Source organism: Euprymna scolopes, chromosome 45 (genome assembly GCF_053919585.1).
Source record: "Euprymna scolopes isolate OS-2025 chromosome 45, ASM5391958v1, whole genome shotgun sequence".
In the NCBI taxonomy this organism is placed as follows: Eukaryota; Metazoa; Mollusca; class Cephalopoda; order Sepiida; family Sepiolidae; genus Euprymna; species Euprymna scolopes.
Window position 1 is genome coordinate 40,849,762 of NC_136526.1, and position 23,804 is coordinate 40,873,565.

General features: G+C 36.1%; 1 protein-coding gene across 1 annotated transcript in view; it reads left to right on the plus strand.

Annotated features, from left to right (window-relative positions):
- The window catches only part of LOC145269489 (pleckstrin homology domain-containing family M member 2-like), a 199,812-nt gene that overhangs the window by 116,001 nt on the left and 60,007 nt on the right, over positions 1–23,804 (plus strand). The window contains exons 5-6 of the mRNA XM_080125214.1: positions 2,302–2,364; positions 19,608–19,742. Coding sequence (XP_079981340.1) covers positions 2,302–2,364; positions 19,608–19,742 — 198 coding nt within the window. The remainder of the gene's footprint in view (positions 1–2,301; positions 2,365–19,607; positions 19,743–23,804) is intronic.

Genomic DNA, 23,804 nt, shown 5'->3' on the forward strand with positions numbered 1-23,804 from the left:
ATGGCCAAAGATTCATTATGTGAAAATACTTCTTTTAAACTTCTCAGCCTAACGTTCACAGGAAACATGAGTTGGAACGATTATATTGAGAGCATTGCCAGGAGCACTGCGAAGAAGGTAGGCTCTCTCTACCGTGCTAGAAAGCTACTAACGCCCGAAAGTATCCTGTACCTCTATCAGGCCACCATTCGCCCATGTATGGAATATTGTTGTCATATTTGGGCTGGTGCATCTGCTACTAGTTTCTCACTCCTAGACAAGATTCAAAAGAGACGCCAACCTGATAGATCTTGAACTGTCATTTAAGCTACAGCCTCTGTCCCACCGACGAAATGTTGTGTCCTTCTGCTTGTTCTATAAGTATTTTAATGGTTAATGCTCTGATGAACTGCAAGCACTTGTGCCCCCACAATGTAAATACCCTTGACAAACCCGACAAGCAGCTAAATCTCACCCCTACACAGTGGAGATCCCTAGATGTAGGAGAGCTTTCTACTCCAGTAGTTTCTTCCTCGGAACCACTAGACTTTGGAATTCCATTCTGGCTCCCTGCTTCCCCAACTGTACTGACATGCAGAAGTTCAAGTGTAACGTGAACAGACATCTTACTGCCCAACTCCCTACATAGTACCCCAGTAGCTTATATCTCTGATAGTAACCCCCCTACATCAAAGTGGCAATGTGCCTTGTTTGGGGTGAAAATGTAATAAAAAAAAAAAAAATAAAATAAAATGACACCAAACAAATATAAAAGTCATTGGTCTCAAGAGAAAGATCTGAGCATTATCAGTAGGGATTCTTTTCTTTGATAGTTACCATGGAAACCCGGTTGGTATGATGTGGATATTTATTGCAGGTAACAAAATTCAATAAACCAAACACAGGTAAGTAAATATGATCAACAAAAACTCAGGTAGAAATATAAATGAAGCACTAATGAAATTAGATTAGTAATGGAATGCCATTACAAAAATAATCCTTCTGTTATACATGTATTGTAACCGTCACTTCATACTTGAGAGGTGCTACTAAATCAGGCTGTCTGAAGATACTGGCTTCCTGACCTAAAGGTCCTGGATATGACCTAAAACTATATCCGCTGGTGAAGCCCCACCTTGCGGGCCTTGGGGAGTGTGGAGCCACCCTTTAATTGCCATTGCTCCCAGATCCACTCTGACCCGGAGTGGTAGTACCTGTTAGGGCCCCAACTATGGGTTAAATAGAATCTGACTTTAAAAAAATATACTCCATTAAAAATCGTTCTTCAAAATAACTAGATTCGGTGTTAAATAACCTGAAAAAGGTTGATATGCCGTAAAACAAAAACAACCAACCATCCAATCCTGACCTAAAATGCACGAAACATTGATGTTATTGTTTTTATTTAAAACATTTTTTTTTCCTCTTGGCAAAATTCAATCGTGTCCTGAAAAGCCAAAACCAAAAGGCAACAATTTTCCTCTACAACACAACCAAACCAAACACCATGAATAAATATTTGAAGATATAAAGAACTTGAAGAATAAAACTTTTTTCCAAAATTATTGGATTTAGCGTTAAATAACACAAAAAAGGTTGATATACTGCGAAACAAAACCACCAAACCAAACTCGAGACCTGAAATGGAAGACTTTTGCCAAAGTGGCTGGAAAAATGGTTAGATTAGATATCTCACTCCTGAAGCAATCCTCTAAGAGCTAAATATGCGTTAAGATGGAGGGCTGTTGCCACATCGGAGGAGGTGCTACTCAGAACATCCTTTCCTGCCAAGACGAGGTGCAAAACCGACTTCAAAATCTAGTGGGTGATGTCTATTACGTCTTTCTCACAGGAGATACGCTGCTAGTCTTTCTCTACTCTATCATTATTTTCACGGCAGATGCTCGACTGAACTTCAATCTATGCCCCTCCCACCACTCCTGTAAAACACAAACTTGTCCAGCTACAACTACTATCAATTGAATTATGTGCACTTGATGATAATCCCATTCTGCTTGAAGAAACAAAAAAAAAAGTCACATGACACAAGATCAGTTGAATAGGGTGGTTGTTTCAGTACAGTGGTGTTCCTCTTTACTAAGACTTCTGGATGCTCTTTCACTGTCTACCTAATAAATTCATTAATCCTTATCCATAAGTGGTGTTTGGTGATAAGAAACGGCTTGTTAGTATAGAAAAAAGTTATCTAAATTTCCAAGCATTTTATTGATTTCAGGGTGGTAGGAGGGGGGGATAGATTATTATAAGAGGTTGCATGTAATTATCTCAATCACTTTTCTAAAATAAATTTTTATTTTTCAGAGAATGAACGTGCTTGTCACACTGACGTCCGGGTTAGATTTTGCATCATTCCAACTCGAGTTTGTAAGTAACCAAATAATTTCTCTCCATTAAGTGATTGATATTTTCAATTTCAAGTAGATGAGGCATTTTCAACCAATAATGATTTTAATTGTCAGTGCTTCTTTTTTTTTATTAGTATTCATTTCACAATATTAGTCGTATTTCATTTCAAAATTTGGATCATATTTCTTTCAAGTGTTGTCAGCCATTACTGACTTTTGACCAGTATTTAATTTTAATTGCTTTTTTATCACAACTATTACAACCATTAAGGCGAGAGTCTGTGTGTACAAAGCGTGGGTGTTGAGTGTCCTTCTCCATGGGTCTGAGACGTGGTCTGCATATCGTCCTCAAGTCTAGGGTTAATGCCTTCCATACAAACGTCTCCGATCAATCGGCGTGTCTTGGGAGGATAGAATAACAAACGAAGAGCTCTTCAAATGCACAGGTTCGGGTGCACTTTCCTCGAGACTTAAGTTTATGAGACTTTGGTGGGCAGGCCATGTAAACCGAATGTCATGTGAACGCCTGCCTCACAATGTATTACATAGTGTTTTGAAAGAGGGTACTCGGCCTGTTGGTCGTCCACATTTCAGATTCAAGGATGTACTAAAGTGAGATTTCAGGGATTTTGGTGTGGAATGTGAGCATTGGACAAAATTATTCCGGGACCGGGATGCTTGACAAGCCAAACTTTATGCTGAGAGAGAGAGAGATGAGACAGAAAACCTCAAAATACGTCAATCGAAGGCGCCATTGTTTTGACCTTTATAGCATTGTCGGTCATGACAGACGCTTGCAAAAGAGAGAGAGAGAGAGATTACAATCATAATTACAAGGATCATTCCAAAAGTAAAACCTATTTTTTTTTTATTTAACTCAAAAAGTTGAAGAGCTATAAAGACAGACATGCCATTAAAACAAGTAAAATTTTTTGCTCTGGAACTTATTTTTCTACTTAGTCACCAACATTCCCTATACACTCTTGCTAGCAATGAACAATGGCTGTGCATGGGTGTCCAGAGTATGCTTTGTCATACGAGGGTTATTCCAAAGGTAAAGCCTCCTATTTTATTTATTTATTTTTTTTTTTTTTCTCAAAATGTTGAGCTACCATGACTGGAGTGGTTCCATTAAAATGAGCAAGCTTTTGTGCTCCAGAATTTATTTTTCTACATAGTCACCACCATTCTCAATGCACTTTTACCAGGAATTCAATGATGCATCTCTGCTTTTGATGCACGTCCATACATGGGATTGCTTTCTTAGAGTGTCACACTGTCAATATCTGCAATAGAGAGATGAAACTTTCAAGTCATGAATGCATCAAGTCATCATAACAATACAATTTGCAATCTTCTCTTATCCATTTGAACGGAATAAAAAAAAATAGGAGGCATTAGTTTTGGAACATCCCTCGTATATTGCCATTTGTAAACAAGATGGTAATATTCCCCCCCTTTTCCTTCTCCCCGTTTCCCCTTTCTTTTTCTCTCTCCCCACTTCCTGACTGGTTTCTTAACTTAAAATGTACCAAACATTAATACTGTAACCCTTTTCCCTCTCCCATTGCAAAACTCATTCATGTTCTGCAGGCGAGGGAACAAAAACGATAAAATCCACTATAAAACAACTAAATCAAACACTACAAACTAGTAATTGAAGATGCAAAATGCTTGAAGAATAAAAACCTTCTACAAAATAAATAGCAATGACCAAGAACACATTACCTTTGCCTAACATTTACAGGGAGCATGAACTAGAATAGATACATTGAGAGTATGGCCAAGGCTGCTGCAAAGAAGGTTGGCTCTCTCTACCGTGCTAGAAAACTACTTACACCTCAAAGTATCCTGTACCTCTATAAGGCCACCATTCGCCCATGTATAGAGTACTGTTGTCACATTTCGGCTGGTGCATCTGCTGCTTGTCTCTTACTCCTAGACAGGGTTCAAAAGAGAGTCGCCAACCTGGTAAGTCCTGAACTATCATCTAGGCTTCAGCCTCTGTCCCACCGACGAAATGTTACATCCCTCTGTCTGTTCTACAAATACTTTAATGGTGAATGCTCTAACGAACTGCAAACACTTGTATCTCCTCGACGTGACTACCCCCGACAAACCCGACAAGCAACTAAGTCCCACCCCTTTACAGTAGAGATCCCTTTTGCTCCAATAGTTTCTTCCCCAGAACTGCAAGATTTTGGAACTCCCTTCCGGGATTCTGCTTTCCCGACTGTACTGATATGCAGAAGTTCAAGTGTAATGTGAACAAACATCTTGCTACTCATCTCCCTTTATAATGCCCCCGCAACATGTCTCCGATAGTAGCCCCTCCCCCCTACTTTAAAGTAGCACCATGCCTTGTTTGGGGTGAAAATTAATTAAAAAATAAATAAAATAAAATAACTTGATTCGACATTAAATAACCTGAAACGGGTTGATATGCCGTTAAAACAAAACGATCAAACCAACCAACCAAACCTGCTCTTTGCTTCCATGAGTGTGTAACGTTACACACGTTTACACACGCATTAACAGAATATGTTGCCAAGAAGATAAGACAAGTAATAACTCGTCCAAGGATGGAATACTGTTGCCACATCTGGGCAGGAGCTGCTAGAAAGGACTTGGCCTGCCTTGATAGAGTTCAAAATAGACTTCGTAGCCTCGTAGGAGATGTCCTTTTCTCTTCCTTGCAACCTTTATCTCACAGAAGAGATGTTGCGAGTTTGTCTCTGATGTATCGTTATTTTCATGGAAAGTGTTCGAATGAGCTTCAATCTATGGTCCCCCCTCGCCAAACTTTCACAAGAAACACTCGTCTAGCTGTAAACACTATCAATAATTCCCCCCACTCTTTATCTGTGCCTAAACCTAAACGTAGATTCCATGATCAAAGCTTTTTTCTTAGAACTGCATGCCTGTGGAATTGTCTTCCGTTTTCCTGCTTTCCGGCTGACTACAATATGGTTGTCTTCAAGTCTAACGTAAATAAGTTCTTGATGAGCCGTTCCATATAAGTTATCAACTTTACCAAATTTTCATTACTAATGATTACTATAATGTCCAATTTCTACTGTACACTCTTTAACCCTTATCCTTGAGTGGCCTCTTGGCCTTGATAATGTGGTGATGCCTATGTAAAAAAAAAAAAAAAAAACTCGACTTTTTTTTCTTTTTTCTTTTTTTTTTTTTTTTTTAAACAATATTTATTTCAGGGTACTTTCCTGAATAGAACGTGATTGTGTTCCTTGTTTCTGACCTCTGTCTTCTCGGTCTGTGCATGTGTTCTTTTTATTGTATTTTTCTTTTTCCTTTATGGTGGCATCACTTTGCACTTTTGCACACAGCCGCCACACTCTGTGTCAACTGTACCAGAATGCAACAATTTTAAATGTACTTTTTTTTTTTTTTTTTTTTTTTTTTTTTTTTTTTTTTTTTTTTGACTGGGAAATCCTCAGCTTCATCTCTCTCCTTTAAAAAACATTTTATTCTTTTAACTCAAATCAAACTTAGGTTTAAACTCGGTTCAGTTCAAATCAGTGTTATAAAATGCGTGTAATTTTTACAACCTTTCGGTCGATGTAACCTCCAACCTTCTTCACGTGCATTTTGTCAAACTTAAGGAATCTCAACAATCTCAACAAAATTTCAAACGGAACTTTTTATTTACTTCATGGAGGTAGCAACCGTGAATGGATAGAGGTCCTAAGTAATTCGCAATTGTATTTTTTGGTCACCAACACTGAGAATTGAACCTTCAGGAGAATATCACTTTTACAGTTGATTTTTCCAAGTATTCTAACCACTGCACCACGGTGTCCTTGCACAAGGACCCGTGGCGCAGTATTACCTTCATGAAGTAAAGAAAGGATTCTGTTCGACAGAAACATTCCCAAGTTCAACAATATGGGGTACAAAAAAAACAAAAACATTGTACATCTTAAACTACAATCCTAAAATATCTTCAATGTTTATATTTCACAAAAATATACTATTAGCCTGAAATCAACATACAACATAGACGTGCAGTTCAATAAAAATACAAACCCATTTAGGCACACAAAAAAAAAAATCAACAAATATTTATTCTTGGCTGATAGATTTGTTTTTCAACCGGTTGCAGTGGAGACCTCTGGAGTGCTTGGATCATGAACATGCTTTTCTGCGAGATGTTGGCTTGAGGGAGGAATGCAAGGCTGACGGGCAATCGGAGACCAGTGGGATGATTTATGCAGCAAGTATAACTCTCAATTGTCCACAGAAATTACGTAACGATGATCACCGCTCGTTTAATGCAAGCCGGACAAAGTTTGCACGGGATGAAACTCGTCAAATGCAGGTCGTGTGATGAACAATATATTTTAATTACAAACAATACACTATATACCTGCAAAGTAAACCCTCCCCTCTTGAATTTTAATGGATTTTCCCAACCCTCTTCTGCCACTCACTGCACTGCTAGAACAATTCTTCTGGAATTCTCTTCAGCTCCATTGTTATGGTCCTTATGATGGTCACCAGGATTTAAAAAATTTTTCTTTTTGTGCCTGTGGGTAGGGGAGACAAAAGAAGTCACATGGGACAAGATCAGGTGAATAAGGAGGCTGTTACAGTATGTTGATACCTCAGAATTTAAAAGCATCAATTCTTTTGCAAAACTCATGCAGTAACAGAATATTTTTTCACTAAAAATGTTTAAATAAAAAGTTAATTCATTAATATCCACTTTATTTTTTTCTATCATAGTCCATATCTTAATAATTTACGACAGTAGTAATATTTATCGAAATCTGTAATATTTAATCAATTCAATATATTATTCTTTCAATGTGACCAAACCAACAAAGTCTCCCATCCTGCACACATCTTTCTCTATATGCCATTCAAATATAATCATCAGATCTAAGCCTGTCTTTAAGACTTGCATTACACTTGGAGTCAAGTATTTTAATGGTGAATGCTCCAACGAACTACAAACCCTTGTACCCCTTCGCTGTAAATACCCCTCCACCCCCCCCCCCAACAAACCTGACAAACAGCAAAATCCCACCCCTACACAGTAGAGATCCCCAGATGTTAGAAAGCCCTCTACTCTAATAGTTTCTTTCCCAGAACTGCTAAACTTTGGAATTCCCTTCCGGGTTCTTGCTTCCCCGACTGTACTGACATGCAGAAGTTCAAGTGTAATGTGAACAGACATCTTGCTGCTCAACTTCCATCATAGTATCCCTGCAACTTATGTCCCAAACTGTGAAAGTCTCTTCTGTTTGCTTGCTTTCAAACTGCCTACAATTTGATTGTCTTCAAGTCCAATGTAAACAAGTTCTTGATGAACCGTTCTTCTAAGTAATCCAATTTACAAAATTCCCACTACTTATGTTTACTACGCTATAATCTCATTGACTAATGTATACCCCGTTAACCCCTATCCCCGAGTGGCCTCCGGGCCTTGATAAGTAGTGATTCCTTTGTAAAAAAAAAAAAGAAGTAGGCTGACGGTAGACAGACCAGATTTTCTAGATACATAATTGTAGGAGTTGTTAATTCATATTGTAGCCTGCTACATGAAAGTGGCACCGTGCCTTGTTTGGGGTGAAAATGCAATAAAAAAAAAAAAAAACATAAAAACATCAGGTCAGAGGATTTGTTGAAGCCACGAGATTTACCCAGCATTGAGATTATCCTTAGGATAAATTGGTTCCATTCGTATGATCGTGTGGATCGTTAATCCTTCTGGATAAACAATTACAAACAATACACTATATACCTGCAAAGTAAACCCTCCCCTCTTGAATTTTAATGGATTTTCCCAACCCTCTTCTGCCACTCACTGCACTGCTAGAACAATTCTTCTGGAATTCTCTTCAGCTCCATTGTTATGGTCCTTATGATGGTCACCAGGCTTTAAAAAATTTTTCTTTTTGTGCCTGTGGGTAGGGGAGACAAAAGAAGTCACTTGGGACAATATCAGGTGAATAAGGAGGTTGTTACAGTATGTTGATGCCTCAGAATTTAAAAGCATCAATTCTTTTGCAAAACTCCACTATTTTGTCATGCAGTAACAGAATATTTTTTCACTAAAAATGTTTAAATAAAAAGTTAATTCATTAATATCCACTTTATTTTTTTCTATCATAGTCCATATCTTAATAATTTACGACAGTAGTAATATTTATCGAGGTCCTGGATATGACCTTAAACTATATCCGATGGTGAGGCCCCAGCTTGCAAGCCTTAGGGAGTGTGGAGCATCCCTTTAATTGCAGAAGCATAAATGTTTTAATGTCCTATAATAGCGGGACCTGTGGAAATTCCACAGCTCTTTCACGTGCAATATACTAATGTTTGCATTCTATAGATGTTCAGCGTAAATGGAAACGCCCTAATATTATAGTCACCTTTTTTTGTTAAAACTACAAAAGAATTTATCTAAGCTAGCAGGGAAACCCGGTATAAATTACACTTAAATATGATATTTTAATTCATGCAGATTTGGTATATATCATTTTAGAGTTTTATCGATTTTTTTACTTATTATTATAGAGTTTTATCGATTTTTTTTTTATATATTATTATAGAGTTTTATCGATTTTTATATATTATATTTATATAATATTATATTATTTGCGATTTCAAAAATAAATAAAAATAATAAAATATATCCATATGACTTTGGTGCATCAGCTTGAATCAAAACCGAGACCAAAACCTATGAAGAAAAAAGTATGTGTATATATATATATATATATATATATATATATATATATATATATATATATATATATATATAAAAACTTGATTTCCTTTAACTATAATCGAAACTGAAACCAAAACTTATGAAGAAAAAAGTATGTATATATATATATATATATAAACTTGATTTTCTTCAACTATAATCGAAACTGAAACCAAAACTTTTGAAGAATTCTTGGTAAAATTATTCATAAAAAAATAGATGACTTGTGTGCCATCAGCTATAATCGAAACCGAAACCAAAACTAATGAAGAATTCTTTGTACAATTATTTCATTCCAGAAATGGAATGTCATAATTAAATGACAGTCACTCAGAAGAAAAAAGATGTAAGAGTGACGCACTAAATAACACACACGCTATCGTATAAATATATAGATAAAAAGATGTCCTTTTCTCTTCCCTGCAACCTCTTTCCCACAGAAGAGACGTTACGAGCCTGTCTCTGCTTTATCGTTATTTTTATGGCAAATGCTCATCTGAGCTTCAATCTGTGGTTCCCCCATCACCAAACTTTCAGGAAAAACATTGTCTAGCCAAAACCACTATCAATCATTTCCCCCACTCATTATCTGTGCCTAAACCTAATCATAGATTCCATGAACAAAGCTTCTTTCTTAGAACTGCACGCCTGTGGAACTATCTTCCGTTTGTCTGCTTTCCAGCTGCCTACAATTTGATTGTCTTCAAGTCCAATGTAAACAAGTTCTTGATGAACCATTCTTCTAAGTAATCCAATTTACAAAATTCCCACTACTTATGTTTACTACGCTATAATCTCATTGACTAATGTATACCCATTAACCCCTATCCCCGAGTGGCCTCCAGGCCTTGATAAGTAGTGACTCCTTTGTAAAAAAAAAAAAAAAAAAAAAAAAAAATAGGATGACGGTAGACGGACCAGATTTTCTAGATACATAATTGTAGGAGTTGTTAATTCATATTGTAGCATATTTTACATCCGGGCAAAGACCCCCCCCCTCCCCCTCCTGCTAGTAAAAAAAAAAATAAATAAATAATTTACTATTCCGAATCCATAAATTCCAGGTGCCAAGACATTTATTTTAGCCTAGCGGGGGTACCCGGTGTTGCCTGGGTGTTTGTAGGTGTAAAAGAAAAAAAAACGAACCCAAAGGCAGAAAAGAAAGTGAAAGAAAACGTGACATTTTACCGCTACACTAGGAAGACATAGGAAGTGAAAAACAGAAATTTAACGATGTCAATCAAAATGTTGACTTGCAGAAACGAACATTGGCTGGAGGCCAGTTCAGCTTTCCGCCGTTTCATTTCCCTACAATGTTGGGGAAAACCAGCTCCTCACAAAAAGAGAGTGTCCAAATGAATAGCAATTGTCTGATATGCGGGGTTTCTCCCAGATTGATCAAAGCTGATTGCTTTCTGGACATCCTGGCCGGGAAGATGCCTTCACTTTTGATTCAGTTCCGCTTTTATACGAAAAACACGAACACATGAGAGGATGGAATAGTGTGAGTTTTATAAAAGTCGATGTAAATAAATCTAGACATTACGTGCATTCGCAAATCGTAGATATTATGATCTAGGAAGTATATAAAAAGTTCTAAAGACTAGTATCCTCCCCTCCCCGAGAACCCCCACGCAAAAAGCCTTTGCTGGACATACAAAAACGTGCGGCCATTTTGTCTTTTATATATATATATATATAGAAGGGAGATAATCTTCATTGACACACTATCTTGATGCGATTGTCGTTCTGCACACATCTCCCTATATTGTCCAAATTTAATTTAGCTCTAAGGTCATCAGATCTACGCCTATCTAAGACTCCCATTACATATCCACTGTATTATTTTCATATCATTTTTATCCATGCAACGCATATCCTCAACCTTCCCTGGCCAGCTGTACCTTCCATACATGATCACACTACATTTTTTTTTTTTTACAAGGTAGTCACCACTTATCAAGGCTGTGAAGCCACTTGGGGATAAGGATTATTGTGTGTACAGTACGTTAATGTTGGAGATTTGATAAAGTGTTTTACTTAAGGGGGCAGTTCATCAGGAATTTGTTTACATTGGGCTTGAAGACCTCCAGGTTGTAGTCAGGTGGGAAACAGACAACCGGAACAGAGTTCCATAGGCATGCACTTCTAAGAAAGAAGCTTTGTTCATGGAATCTACGTTTTGATTTTGGCATAGATAAGGAGTGGGGAAAATTTTTGACAGTGGTTTCAGCTAGGCAGGTGTTTATCGTGAAAGATTGGTGAGAAGGGACCAGAGATTGGAGCTCAGACAAGCACCTGCCATGGTAGTAACGATAAAACAAAGACAGGCTCGCAACGTCTCTCCTGTGGGAGAGACGTTGCAGGGAAGAGAAAAGGGCAATGCATGCCTGATACTCTTTTTATTTATTTATTTATTTAGATTAAATTTTCACCCCAAACAAGGCACAGTGCCACTTTGATGTAGGGGACGACTATCAGGGACATAAGTTGCAGGGATACTATGTAGGGAGTTGAGCAGCAAGATGTCTGTTCACATTACATTTGAACTTCTGCATGTCAGGATTTATGTCGAAGAGGTACAAGCGCTTGTAGTTTGTCGGAGCATCCACCATTAAAATACCTGTAAAACAGGCAGGGGAATGCAATATTTCATCGGTGGGACAGAGATTGAAGCCTGGATGACAGTTCAGGACCTATCAGGTTGGCGACTCTCTTTTGAACTCTGTCCAGAAGTGAGAGACCAATAGCAGATACACCAGCCCAAATGTGACAACGATGCTCCGTATATGGGTGAATGGTGGCCTTATAAAGGTACACGATACTTTCAGGCGTAAGTAACACGGAGAGCAGTAGAGAAAATATAAATAGCTAACGTTATGTCGCAGATTAAGTCTAAAGCACATAAAGGCCTGGTCGCCTGATTCTAGTTTTGATTCTCTAGTCAAGAGTAGGGCGTTTCAAATATAGACTCCAAGTCTGTGCATATGTTTGTCTGAGTCTTTACGGCAAAGTGGGAGATAACCAGGCATGGTAAAGTGGTAAGAGGGAATCAAAGAGTGCGGGTTAGTTTCACTTAGCGCTAAGATATCCAGAGTGTTTGCTAGGAGAAATGATTCAGCATCATCTAAATTAGTTATAAGCCTCAAGGGAGGAGGCAAATTGCTTTTACATATTCATATTTCATATACGCAGTATATTTATATTTGCACAGTGGTTACCTGGGAAAGTCGGTCTGGTGGTATGTCCGTGTAATATAATATTTCGGGAAAGATCTCTTCGTCAGATATTTACTTGACTTTTGAGTTTATGCCTGATAGCCTCTTCACTTGATTGACATTAGCAGTAATGCTTTGCTGGTTAGTAATGATTAAGGCTATGACAAGAGAATATTCTTATCATTGTTTTGACTCTTGAGTATATATTCGACACAGTTAATTAATTAAATTAATTAAGCACAGTTAATTAATCGAAAATCACATCACTATATAAAAGCAGATAAGATATTAAATGATATATGCTCGAGAGTCAAAATAATGAAAAGAATATGCTGTTGTCACCATAGCCCTAGTAATGACAAAGGTTTTTTGAATTTACTCTATCCACTAATTCTTGCTATCACACTAACGACAGTTCTTCCCTGTGCTACAATTGTATCAACAAAATAGCAAAACTTCTGAATAACCTCAAACAGTCTTGAAATACTTTAAAAAAAAAAAAAAAGAAAAAAAAAGGAAATGGTAACTGAACAAAGAAAATAAATGTTTCAAAATAAGACGCACCATCAAAAAAATAGGCACAGGAAAACAAACAGAAGAGGAGAAATCATATTAAATCGACTCCACATAGGACACTCACATTTTTTTTTTTTTTTTACGTAGGCATCACCACTTATCAAGGCCCAAAGACAACTCGAGGATAAGGGTTAAGAGTGTACAGTAGTCAATTGAACAATATAATAATTGTTAGTAATGGAAATTCGGTGAATTTGTTAACTTAAGTCGAACAGCTCATCAAGAACTTGTTTACGTTGGACTTGAAGACAACCATCTTGTAGTCAGCTGGAAAGCAGAAAAATGGAAGACAGTTCCAAAGGCGTGCAGTTCTAAGAAAGAAGCTTTTTTCATGGAATCTACGTTTAGGTTTAGGCACAGATAAAGAGTGGGAGGAATTATTGATAGTGTTTTCAGATAGACGAGAGTTTCTTGTGAAAGTTTGGCAAGGGGGGACCATAGATTGAAGCTCAATCGAGCACTTGCCATGAAAATAACGATAAAGCAGAGACAAACTCGCAACATCTCTTCTGTGAGATAGAGGTTGCAGCAAAGAGAAAAGGACATCTCCCACCAGGCCACGAAGTCTCTTCTGTATTTATTAAAACAAAAAAAAAAACAACTAAAGTACCAGTGTGGATATATACTTGAGGATTGTAAAAATGTAAATTCTTTGGGAAGAAAATATTCGAAAAAAAAGAAAATTAGAAAAACCATTTAAAGAAATCGAAACCAAAAAACATCATGAACTTCCTTGAAAAAATATTTCTTTTTCTTTTTTTACCTACCAATATGGAAAGTTATAAAATCTCTACAAGCACATGACAATCAAAACATTAATCATACAATCACAAACTAAATACAGCTAACATCTATTCACAACATTCCTTTTTCAGCATGAAATAACCTCTAAGGTTGGTATGCCACTAAACTAAAATAACTCCTAATGTTGGTATGCCACTAAACTAAAATAACCCGAAAGGCTGGTATGCCACTAAACTAAAATAACCCCTAAAGTTGGTATGCCACTAAACTAAAATAACCCCTAAAGTTGGTATGCCACTAAACTAAAATAACTCCTAATGTTGGTATGCCACTAAACTAAAATAACCCCTAAAGTTGGTATGCCACTAAACTAAAATAACCCCTAAAGTTGGTATGCCACTAAACTAAAATAACCCCTAAAGTTGGTATGCCACTAAACTAAAATAACCCCTAAAGTTGGTATGCCACTAAACTAAAATAACTCCTAATGTTGGTATGCCACTAAACTAAAATTACCCCAAAGGTTGGTATGCCACTAAACTAAAATAACCCCTAAAGTTGGTATGCCACTAAACTAAAATAACCCCTAATGTTGGTATGCCACTAAACTAAAATAACCCCTAAAGTTGGTATGCCACTAAACTAAAATAACTCCTAATGTTGGTATGCCACTAAACTAAAATAACCCGAAAGGCTGGTATGCCACTAAACTAAAATAACCCCTAAAGTTGGTATGCCACTAAACTAAAATAACCCCTAAAGTTGGTATGCCACTAAACTAAAATAACCCCTAAAGTTGGTATGCCACTAAACTAAAATAACTCCTAATGTTGGTATGCCACTAAACTAAAATAACCCCTAAAGTTGGTATGCCACTAAACTAAAATAACCCCTAATGTTGGTATGCCACTAAACTAAAATAACCTCTCAGGTTGGTATGCCACTAAATTAAAATAACCCCTAATGTTGGTATGCCACTAAACTAAAATAACCTCTCAGGTTGGTATGCCACTAAACTAAAATAACCCCTAAAGCTGGTATGCCACTAAACTAAAATTACCCCAAAGGTTGGTATGCCACTAAACTAAAATTACCCCCAAGGTTGATATGCCACTAAACTAAAATAACCCCCAAGGTTGATATGCCACTAAACTAAAATAACCCTCAAGGTTGATATGCCACTAAACTAAAATAACCCCTAAGGTTGGTATGCCACTAAACTAAAATAACCCCTAAGGTTGGTATGCCATTAAACTAAAATAACCCCTGAGGTTAGTATGCCATTAAACTAAAATAACCCCCAAGGTTGGTATGCCACAAAACTAAAATAACCCCCAAGGTTGATATGCCACTAAACTAAAATAACCCCCAAGGTTGATATGCCACTAAACTAAAATAACCCCCAAGGTTGATATGCCACTAAACTAAAATAACCCCCAAGGTTGATATGCCACTAAACTAAAATTACCCCAAAGGTTGGTATGCCACTAAACTAAAATTACCCCCAAGGTTGGTATGCCATTAAACTAAAATAACCCCTAAGGTTGGTATGCCACTAAACTAAAATAACCCTTAAGGTTGATATGCCACTAAACTAAAATAACTCCTAAGGTTGGTATGCCACTAAACTAAAATAACTCCTAAGGTTGGTATGCCATTAAACTAAAATAACCCCTGAGGTTGGTATGCCACTAAACTAAAATAACCCCTAAAGTTGGTATGCCACTAAACTAAAATAACCCCCAAGGTTGATATGCCACTAAACTAAAATAACCATCAAGGTTGATATGCAACTAAACTAAAATAACCCCCAAGGTTGGTATGCCACTAAACTAAAATAACCCCTAAGGTTGGTATGCCACTAAACTAAAATAACCCTCAAGGTTGGTATGCCACTAAACTAAAATAACCTCTCAGGTTGGTATGCCACTAAACTAACATTACCCCAAAGGTTGGTATGCCATTAAACTAAAATAACCCCTAAAGTTGGCATGCCACTAAACTAAAATTACCCCCAAGGTTGGTATGCCACTAAACTAAAATAACCCCCAAGGTTGGTATGCCACTAAACTAAAATAACCCCTAAGGTTGGTATGCCACTAAACTAAAATTACCCCCAAGGTTGGTATGCCACTAAACTAAAATTACCCCAAAGGTTGGTATGCCATTAAACTAAAATAACCCCAAAGGTTGGTATGCCACGAAACTAAAATAACCTCTCAGTTTGGTATGCCACTAAACTAAAATAACCTCTAACGTTGGTATGCCACTAAACTAAAATAACTCATAAGGCTGGTATGCCATTAAACTAAAATAACCCCTAAGGTTGGTATGCCATTAAACTAAAATAACCCCTAAGGTTGGTATGCCATTAAACTAAAATAACCCCAAAGGTTGGTATGCCACTAAACTAAAATAACCTCTCAGTTTGGTATGCCACTAAACTAAAATAACCTCTCAGGTTGGTATGCCACTAAACTAAAATTACCCCTAAGGTTGGTATGCCATTAAACTAAAATAACCCCTAAGGTTGGTATGCCATTAAACTAAAATAACCCCAAAGGTTGGTATGCCACTAAACTAAAATAAGCCCTAAGGTTGGTATGCCACTAAACTAAAATAACCCCTAAGGCTGGTATGCCACTAAACTAAAATAACCCCTAAGGTTGGTATGCCACTAAACTAAAATTACCCTCAAGGTTGGTATGCCACTAAGCTAAAATAACCCCCAAGGTTGGTATACCACTAAGCTAAAATAGCCCCCAAGGTTGGTATGCCACTAAGCTAAAATAACCCCCAAGGTTGGTATGCCACTAAACTAAAATTACCCCCAAGGTTGGTATGCCACTAAACTAAAATAACCCCTGAGGTTGGTATGGCACTATACTAAAATAACCCCCAAGTTTGGTATGCGACTAAACTACAATAAACCACAAGGTTGGTATGCCACTAAACTAAAATTACCCCAAAGGTTGGTCTGCCAGTAAACTAAAATAATCCCCAAGGTTGGTATGCCACTAAACTAAGATAACCCCTAAGGTTGGTATGCTACTAAACTACAATATACCACAAGGTTTTTATGCCACTAAACTAAAATAAACCCTAAGGTTGGTATGCCACTTAACTAAAATAACCCCTAAGGTTTGTATACCATTAAACTAAAATAACCCCTAATTTTGGTATGTCACTAAACTAAAATGACCCCTAAGGTTGGTGTGCCACTACACGAAAATAACCCCTGAGGTTGGTATCCCACTAAACTAAGATAACTCCCAAGATTGGTATGCCATTAAACTAAAATAACCCCAAGTTTAGTATGCCATTAAATTAAAATAACCCCAAAGGTTGATGTGCCATTAAACTAAAATAACCCCTAAGGTTGTTATGCCACTAAATAAAAATAACCTATAAGTTGGTATGCCACTAAACAAAAGTAACCCCCAAGGTCGGTATGCCACTAAACTAAAATAAGTTGGTATGCCACTAAATAATGATAAAGCAGAGACAGACTCGCAATGTCTCTTCTGTGGGAAAGAGTTTGCATGGAAAGGAAAAGAGCCAACTTAAAACATTTTTGCAACAACTTTATTGATTACAACAGTTTTTAGACAGGTAAACCGAGACCTTCTAATGATGAACCTTAAAAAATGGGAGCGGCATCAGTGTGCAAAGTATTTTGGGTGAAACCTGACATAGTTATATGGAATAAGTCAGAGAGAGTTATAACCTTGGTTGAAGTGAGTGTCCCTAATGATGGAGGTCTGAACAGAGCTGAAAGGGAGAAACAACAAATATCAAGGTCTCATGTATGATATGAAAAGAAACTGGAATCTTAGAGAGATATCAATCATACCAGTTATTATAGGTGTCACATAGCTTATGAAGAAGAACCTGAAGTCCTACCTAACTAATATTCCTGGTGAACCAAGTGCAAAAGAGATCTAGACAATTGCGCTTAAGGGAACAGTGAGGATACTAAAAAGAGCTCTCGGTTGATTTCAATAAAAAGCAAGGCAATGTTGGTAGCTGGTTTGACTGCGCTATACCCAGCATTACAATCTTCAAAAGAAGAAAATTTAAAAAAAAAAGAGACCTTGGAATCTTAAAAAGGTATCAATCATAACCAGTCGTTATAGGAGCAACCGGGCTAATGAAAAAGAATTTCAAAAACTGACAAATATACCCGGTGAACCAAGTACAAAAGAAATACAAACAATAGCACTTAAAGGGACGGTTGGAATCTTAAAAAGCTCTCTCGGTTGGAGTAAACTAATGGGAAAATGTTTGGCATCTGGTAGAATTCCCCATCCCCAGGAAAAACAAAGTGATAAGAAAATTAATACAAAAAAAAAAAAAAAGACCGGTCATGGATGCCATAGAAGACCATTTTGAAAAGCTATTACAACTTTGCATGAACTCTTCAACCCTAACAAATTTTGTAACCTGTAAATGTTGTGTATTTTTTAAAAATTAATTTACACTTATATTTTAATAATATTTTTCTTGTATTGTAATGACTTTTTTTTCTACACGCTCATTAATCTTAACACCATGCCCTTAACATATTAACAATCGAATGACCTCTATTTATGGTTGTCAGTCTGCAATCTATTTTGACGACATTAGTTTTGCAAATAGGTGTCACCATCCTCCCATGTACAACACCTGATATTCTCAAATAGTCACCGATCATATACTGACCAGACTTAACATTAGTTAACTTCGGTGATTCAATGGTATTGATGCTTTTCCATTATAAGAGCGAAAATCAAAATATTGGATTTTACATAAAACCAATAGTTTTTTACTTAATTTTTATATTGCAGCAAGGTACGTATCCAAAAATCATGAAAAATGTTAAGGTAGAAATTTAATTGTTAATGAAAACAGTTTTTGAAGACAATTAGCAAAAATTGAGTTTTGCTAAATTTGCCTAAGATTTTCAAAGAAAATAATTACTTCCCTTGTTACAATTCAAATTCTCCAGTTTCTATTTTAGCAGAACTCAGATTTCTCTAATTGTCTTTCAAAACTGTTTTCATTAATAATTAATTTTCAACCTTATCGTTTTTTTTTGTAATTTTTGGGATATGTTCATTACTTTGACATTACAATTAAGTAGAAACCATTGCGTTTTACTTGAAATTCAATATTTCGAATTTCGCTCGTATAATAAAGAAGCACCCTGGTATTTCAATATAATTATGTCGTATTTAAAATGACGTGTGGAAAATAATACAAAAAGCATTATTTCTCTTTGTCTATTGTGTCACTGAATTACCTCCCTTGTGTTTAAAATCGCCCTATCTGATTGGACAAGACAATTCTCGGCGCTTCTACACTATCAGAACGAAATTTTGGAAATCATGAAACTGAATTTCACATGAAAACAGCGTATTCCTCGTATTTTTAAGACGAGTATATCTAAAAATTACGAAAATCAATAAGGTAGAAAATTATTTATTAAAGAAAATAGAATTTGAAGAAAACGGTCGTATTTGCTTATGTAAGACACAGGAGAGTTCAAAAAGGAGGTAATTTTCCGTTTCGATTTATTTTATAAAAACAAGATGGCTGCAATTTTTCACCTACTAACATGATTAAAGTTGTTGTTTTTTTTTAATAATTCAGTTATAATGACTGCATACTAAGGAAGCTAACATTGTAATTTATTAGAATTGACAAAAAACAAATCAATAAAAACCATTGGTTTTTATCTGAAAACTTCATACTCGATAACGACTGCAACATTTCGTTCTGATAGTGTAGAAGCGCCCAATTCTCTTTTACCAATCACTAATTAATTTTGGTGATTTAATGGTATTAGCACTTCTTTGTTATAAGAGTGAAAATCAAAATATTGAATTTAATATAAAACCAAAGTTACTCTTCATGACTTTTTATCATTGTTATTTTTATATTGTGCTATTCTATTATTCTGTCATTCCATTATTCTGTTATCCTGCAATATCTTTCTTTTCATAGGATCTCCCATATCTTGATTTGAATGCCTCGCCTCCAAAAAGTCGGACTCATAGTGATGATGCACTTCTTGAAGAGGAAGACAAAGTCTCATTGTGTAGCATGGAAAGTTTTGCCTCGCGGAACAGCCTCTCCGCTGTGAGTATTCTCACCCTGAAGTTCCAAGATTAAAAATGACTATTTTAAGTAGAACTACCTTGAATCTGTGATTATCCAAAGCGTTTTATGGTCGCATTTGTGATTGTCAGATGATGAAATGGGGTCAAATTCAAGCTTTGCTATTATTGTTTCATTCTCTCATCCCGTAGATCTACAGGGCGAAACGATAAAAGTGTTGTGCCCCCCAACAAAACACTACAGCTTTATTTTAAAACTTTTATTGAAAAAAAATCAATTCAGGTAACTTAATTAAGTAGCAGAGCTGACATCTAGTCAATGTAGCCGACTTCAGCCTCAATCACCACCTCTATACAAGTCCAGAACTGGGAACATGTCTTTTTCCACAACTGTCGGTGGGAGCTCAGCGTATACTTGGCAGATGGCGGTGATCAGGCTGGCTTTGATGTTGAATATAGTACAGACTGTAGCTCTCTTTCCTCTCCCTAACTTAAGTCCTATGTTTTTCGTTCGTTGTCAGATTTGTCCATTATAAACAAACATGGAATAAGAAATAGTAATGCCGTTTATACCGTTTATGGTAAACTTGAAAAAAAAAAAAATAAATAAAATCTGATAAAGAAAAATAAACAGGTATGATTTAAAAGTTCCTTTATAAAGTTGTGGAGATATATATATATATATATATATATATATATATATATATATATATATATATATATATATATCAGAGGGAATAGAGTGAAACTCTGCTTCACTTTTTGTTATCAAGTAAGATCTTTGACTTACTTGTAGTTTCATCAAATACTTTTGCAAGCAAAATCCGATCCCGCATTTTGCTAAAGCCTACCCTCTGATGAGAAGGAAAATATTTCTCCAAAACTCTGCGAATTAAGGACTATCCACTTATTTAGTGTTTCCTTTTCAAATTAAATATGTTTTTAACTCTTTTTCAAAGTGTTTTTTAACATGTTTTATTAACTATTTGCTCTTATTATAAGCTCTATCTCCTATTTGGTTTTATCGAGCTTTTACATCTGGTTGAGATTACTTTATAAATATTAATTCTTTAATATTTATAATATACTTTAGTTTTACCATCTGGGATCATTTTGGTAAATTTAATTGTAATTTTTATTTTATTTTATTTTATATATATATATATTTCTGTAGAAATAATTTTCTTATATACCAATCCTTATTTAAGAAGCTCAATGTAATTACAGAGCAATATAGTGAATAAATGACAAAAGACTATATTCCAAAATTCATGATGTTGACCATCTTATAATTTATTCCTTAAATTCAATTGACATTTACAATTCTTAACAGTATCTGTTTTGTAGCGCAAAATCAATCACTTAATTATGATAACAATCAGTGAATCTATTATGCCCTTAACTCATCAGAAGAAATAGCAACAATCAATCCATCAAAAGGAAATATATATATATATATATTTTTTTGACAACGATGCCTCTGTTTAGTTTCAAGAGACAATAGGTATCCCTGTAAGGTTAGCTGCGCATGTAACTGTGAGGCAAAGGTTGCGCAATCTCTAACCACACCTTTCCTAAATCTGCACTACTTGAATCCAGTGGCAAGGAGATGTCCAGGATGACTGGAAACACTTCTGAGATAAGTGGTGAGCAGATACAGCATCTGGAATTCCCAAATAGTCACTCATTTTAGTACTGGCTAGACTCAACATTGCTTAACTTCAGTGATCTAACAGGAATCAGTGTGTGTGAACATGATTTTGCCATATATTCATATATATATACTAGCAAAAGTACCCGTCGTTGACTGGGTTCAAAAACAGCCTACGGAAAATGGACTCTGATTTATGAAAGTATGATAGGTTATGAAAAGGAAGGGTTGTAAAGAGATAGCTTCGAATTTGAGGGTATCAAAACCAAAGTAAAATATGATGAAAGTAAAAATAAAATAGATAAACCCCATAATTTATTATACCATACCTGTTCACACTGAAACACTTATCACAATATTCTGTGGATCTATATTAAAAAAAAACCTTGTTAAACTTTGTGACATATTTACATTCTATGAGGGTCAGGTGCGAACGAACACCCCATAATTTTATTATACCATATTTCTTCAAACTGAAACATAATTATCAAAGTATACTTACGCAGATAGATATGAAAAGTCTTTGTGTCTATTTCCATTCTATAGAGGCCAGGCGCGAACGCAGACCCCACAATTTTATTATACCATCCCTATTTAAGTTAAAACCTATTTATCAAAAGTATTATGTACATCTTTATCAAAAATACTTGTAAACTTTTTTTTTTTTATTTCCATACTTTGTGGACCAGGTGCGAACGCAGACCCCACAATTTTAATGAGCCACTGTTCTGCCAGATCAAACATACCCATTCCTGTGTCTTGATACATCTTCTATCATTATATGTAATCATTTTTTTTAAAATAGTCAACCAGATAGGAGCCTATTCGTGACCAGACACACACACACACACACACATTCAGCTTTATATTATATATATATATTCACTTACGACATTAGAAATATCTTAACTAACAATACTAAAATCGATACCTTAACAATTTCACATGAAGACTAAAACTACTAGAAGCCATACTAATTAAAAAACTACATCCCCTTATTAACCAGATCTCATTTAATATCTGGACAAATTTACTAACAGTATTCAATAACTAACAATAAACTAAATAAATGGTCCTGGATATGACCTTAAACTATATCCGATAGTGAGGCCCCAGCTTGCAGGCCTTAGGGAGTGTGGAGCCACCCTTTAATTGCCATTGCTCCCAGGTCCACTCTGACCCGGAGTGGTAGTACCTGTTAGGGTCCCAACTGTGGGTTAAATAGAATACGACTTAAAAAACAAATATACTATATTAAAAAATCGTTCGGATGTACCAATAGAAAGCGCTTGAGAAGAATATGGCCGAACAACAACTTTTGGGTGCCATGATACACAACATGCCAACCGAAATAAAAAAGACCGCTCGGCGAATTGAAAAGATATCTCATAAAATCAGAAAAAAGGACTTTGTCGAGTTCAATCAGACATGTTTGAATAATGACTTGCTGCCAAAATATACAAATGTATTTAATATCAATTTTCCCTTGTTTAGTGGTTAAATGTTTTTTGATATTACACAAACTCACTCTCCAGTTCTCATTCAGTGGGTTAACTATCTTGAGATTCCACTCTGTCTTGTCTAATCACTGGTTGGCCAATCTTTTTTTTTTTTTACAAAGGAATCACCACTTGTCAAGGCCCAAAGGCCACTCGAGGATAAGGGTTAAAGAGCGTACATTGGTCAAAAGGACAATAATAATTGTTAGAAGTAAATTTCGTAAATTGGATTACTTAAGGGGAATGGCTCATCAAGAACTTGTTTACATTGGACTTGAAGATGGCCATATTGTAGTCAGCTGGAAAGCAGGCAAATGGAAAAGAGTTCCACAAGTGTGCAGTTCTAAGAAAAAAGCTTTGTTCATGGAATCTACGTTTTGATTTAGGCACAGATAAAGAGTGGGGGAAAATTATTGACAGCGGTTTCAGCTAGACAGGTGTTTTTCGTGAAAGATTGGCAAGGTGGAACCAGAGATTGGAGCTCAGAATGAGCACTTGCCATGAAAATAATGATAAAACAAAGACAGTCTCACAATGGCTCTTCTGTGGGAGAGAGGTTGCAGGGAAGAGAAAAGAGCATCTCCCACTAGTCTACGAAGTCTATTCTGAACTCTGTCAAGGCAGGATAAGATCTTCTTATAACGAAAAAGCTCCAGATTTTACGTGAATAAGACAAGCGTATGTATTTCATTTTTTTTTTTTTTTTTAGCTTATCATTATTGGCAGGTGACCATCTTCTAGCAAATTTGAATCCCAAAATGTCGATACAATCCTGATGAAAGGATGATGAGTAGAAAACAAAAAAATCCCCAACAACATGCAAGAAATCACCCAAGGGTTTGGACATCACAAAAGAGAGGCTGCGGCCGCCTCAGAATACCCCACCCATCTCTTCATGATAGGGGATTAAGAAGTCGGAGCACCTGTTGGTATT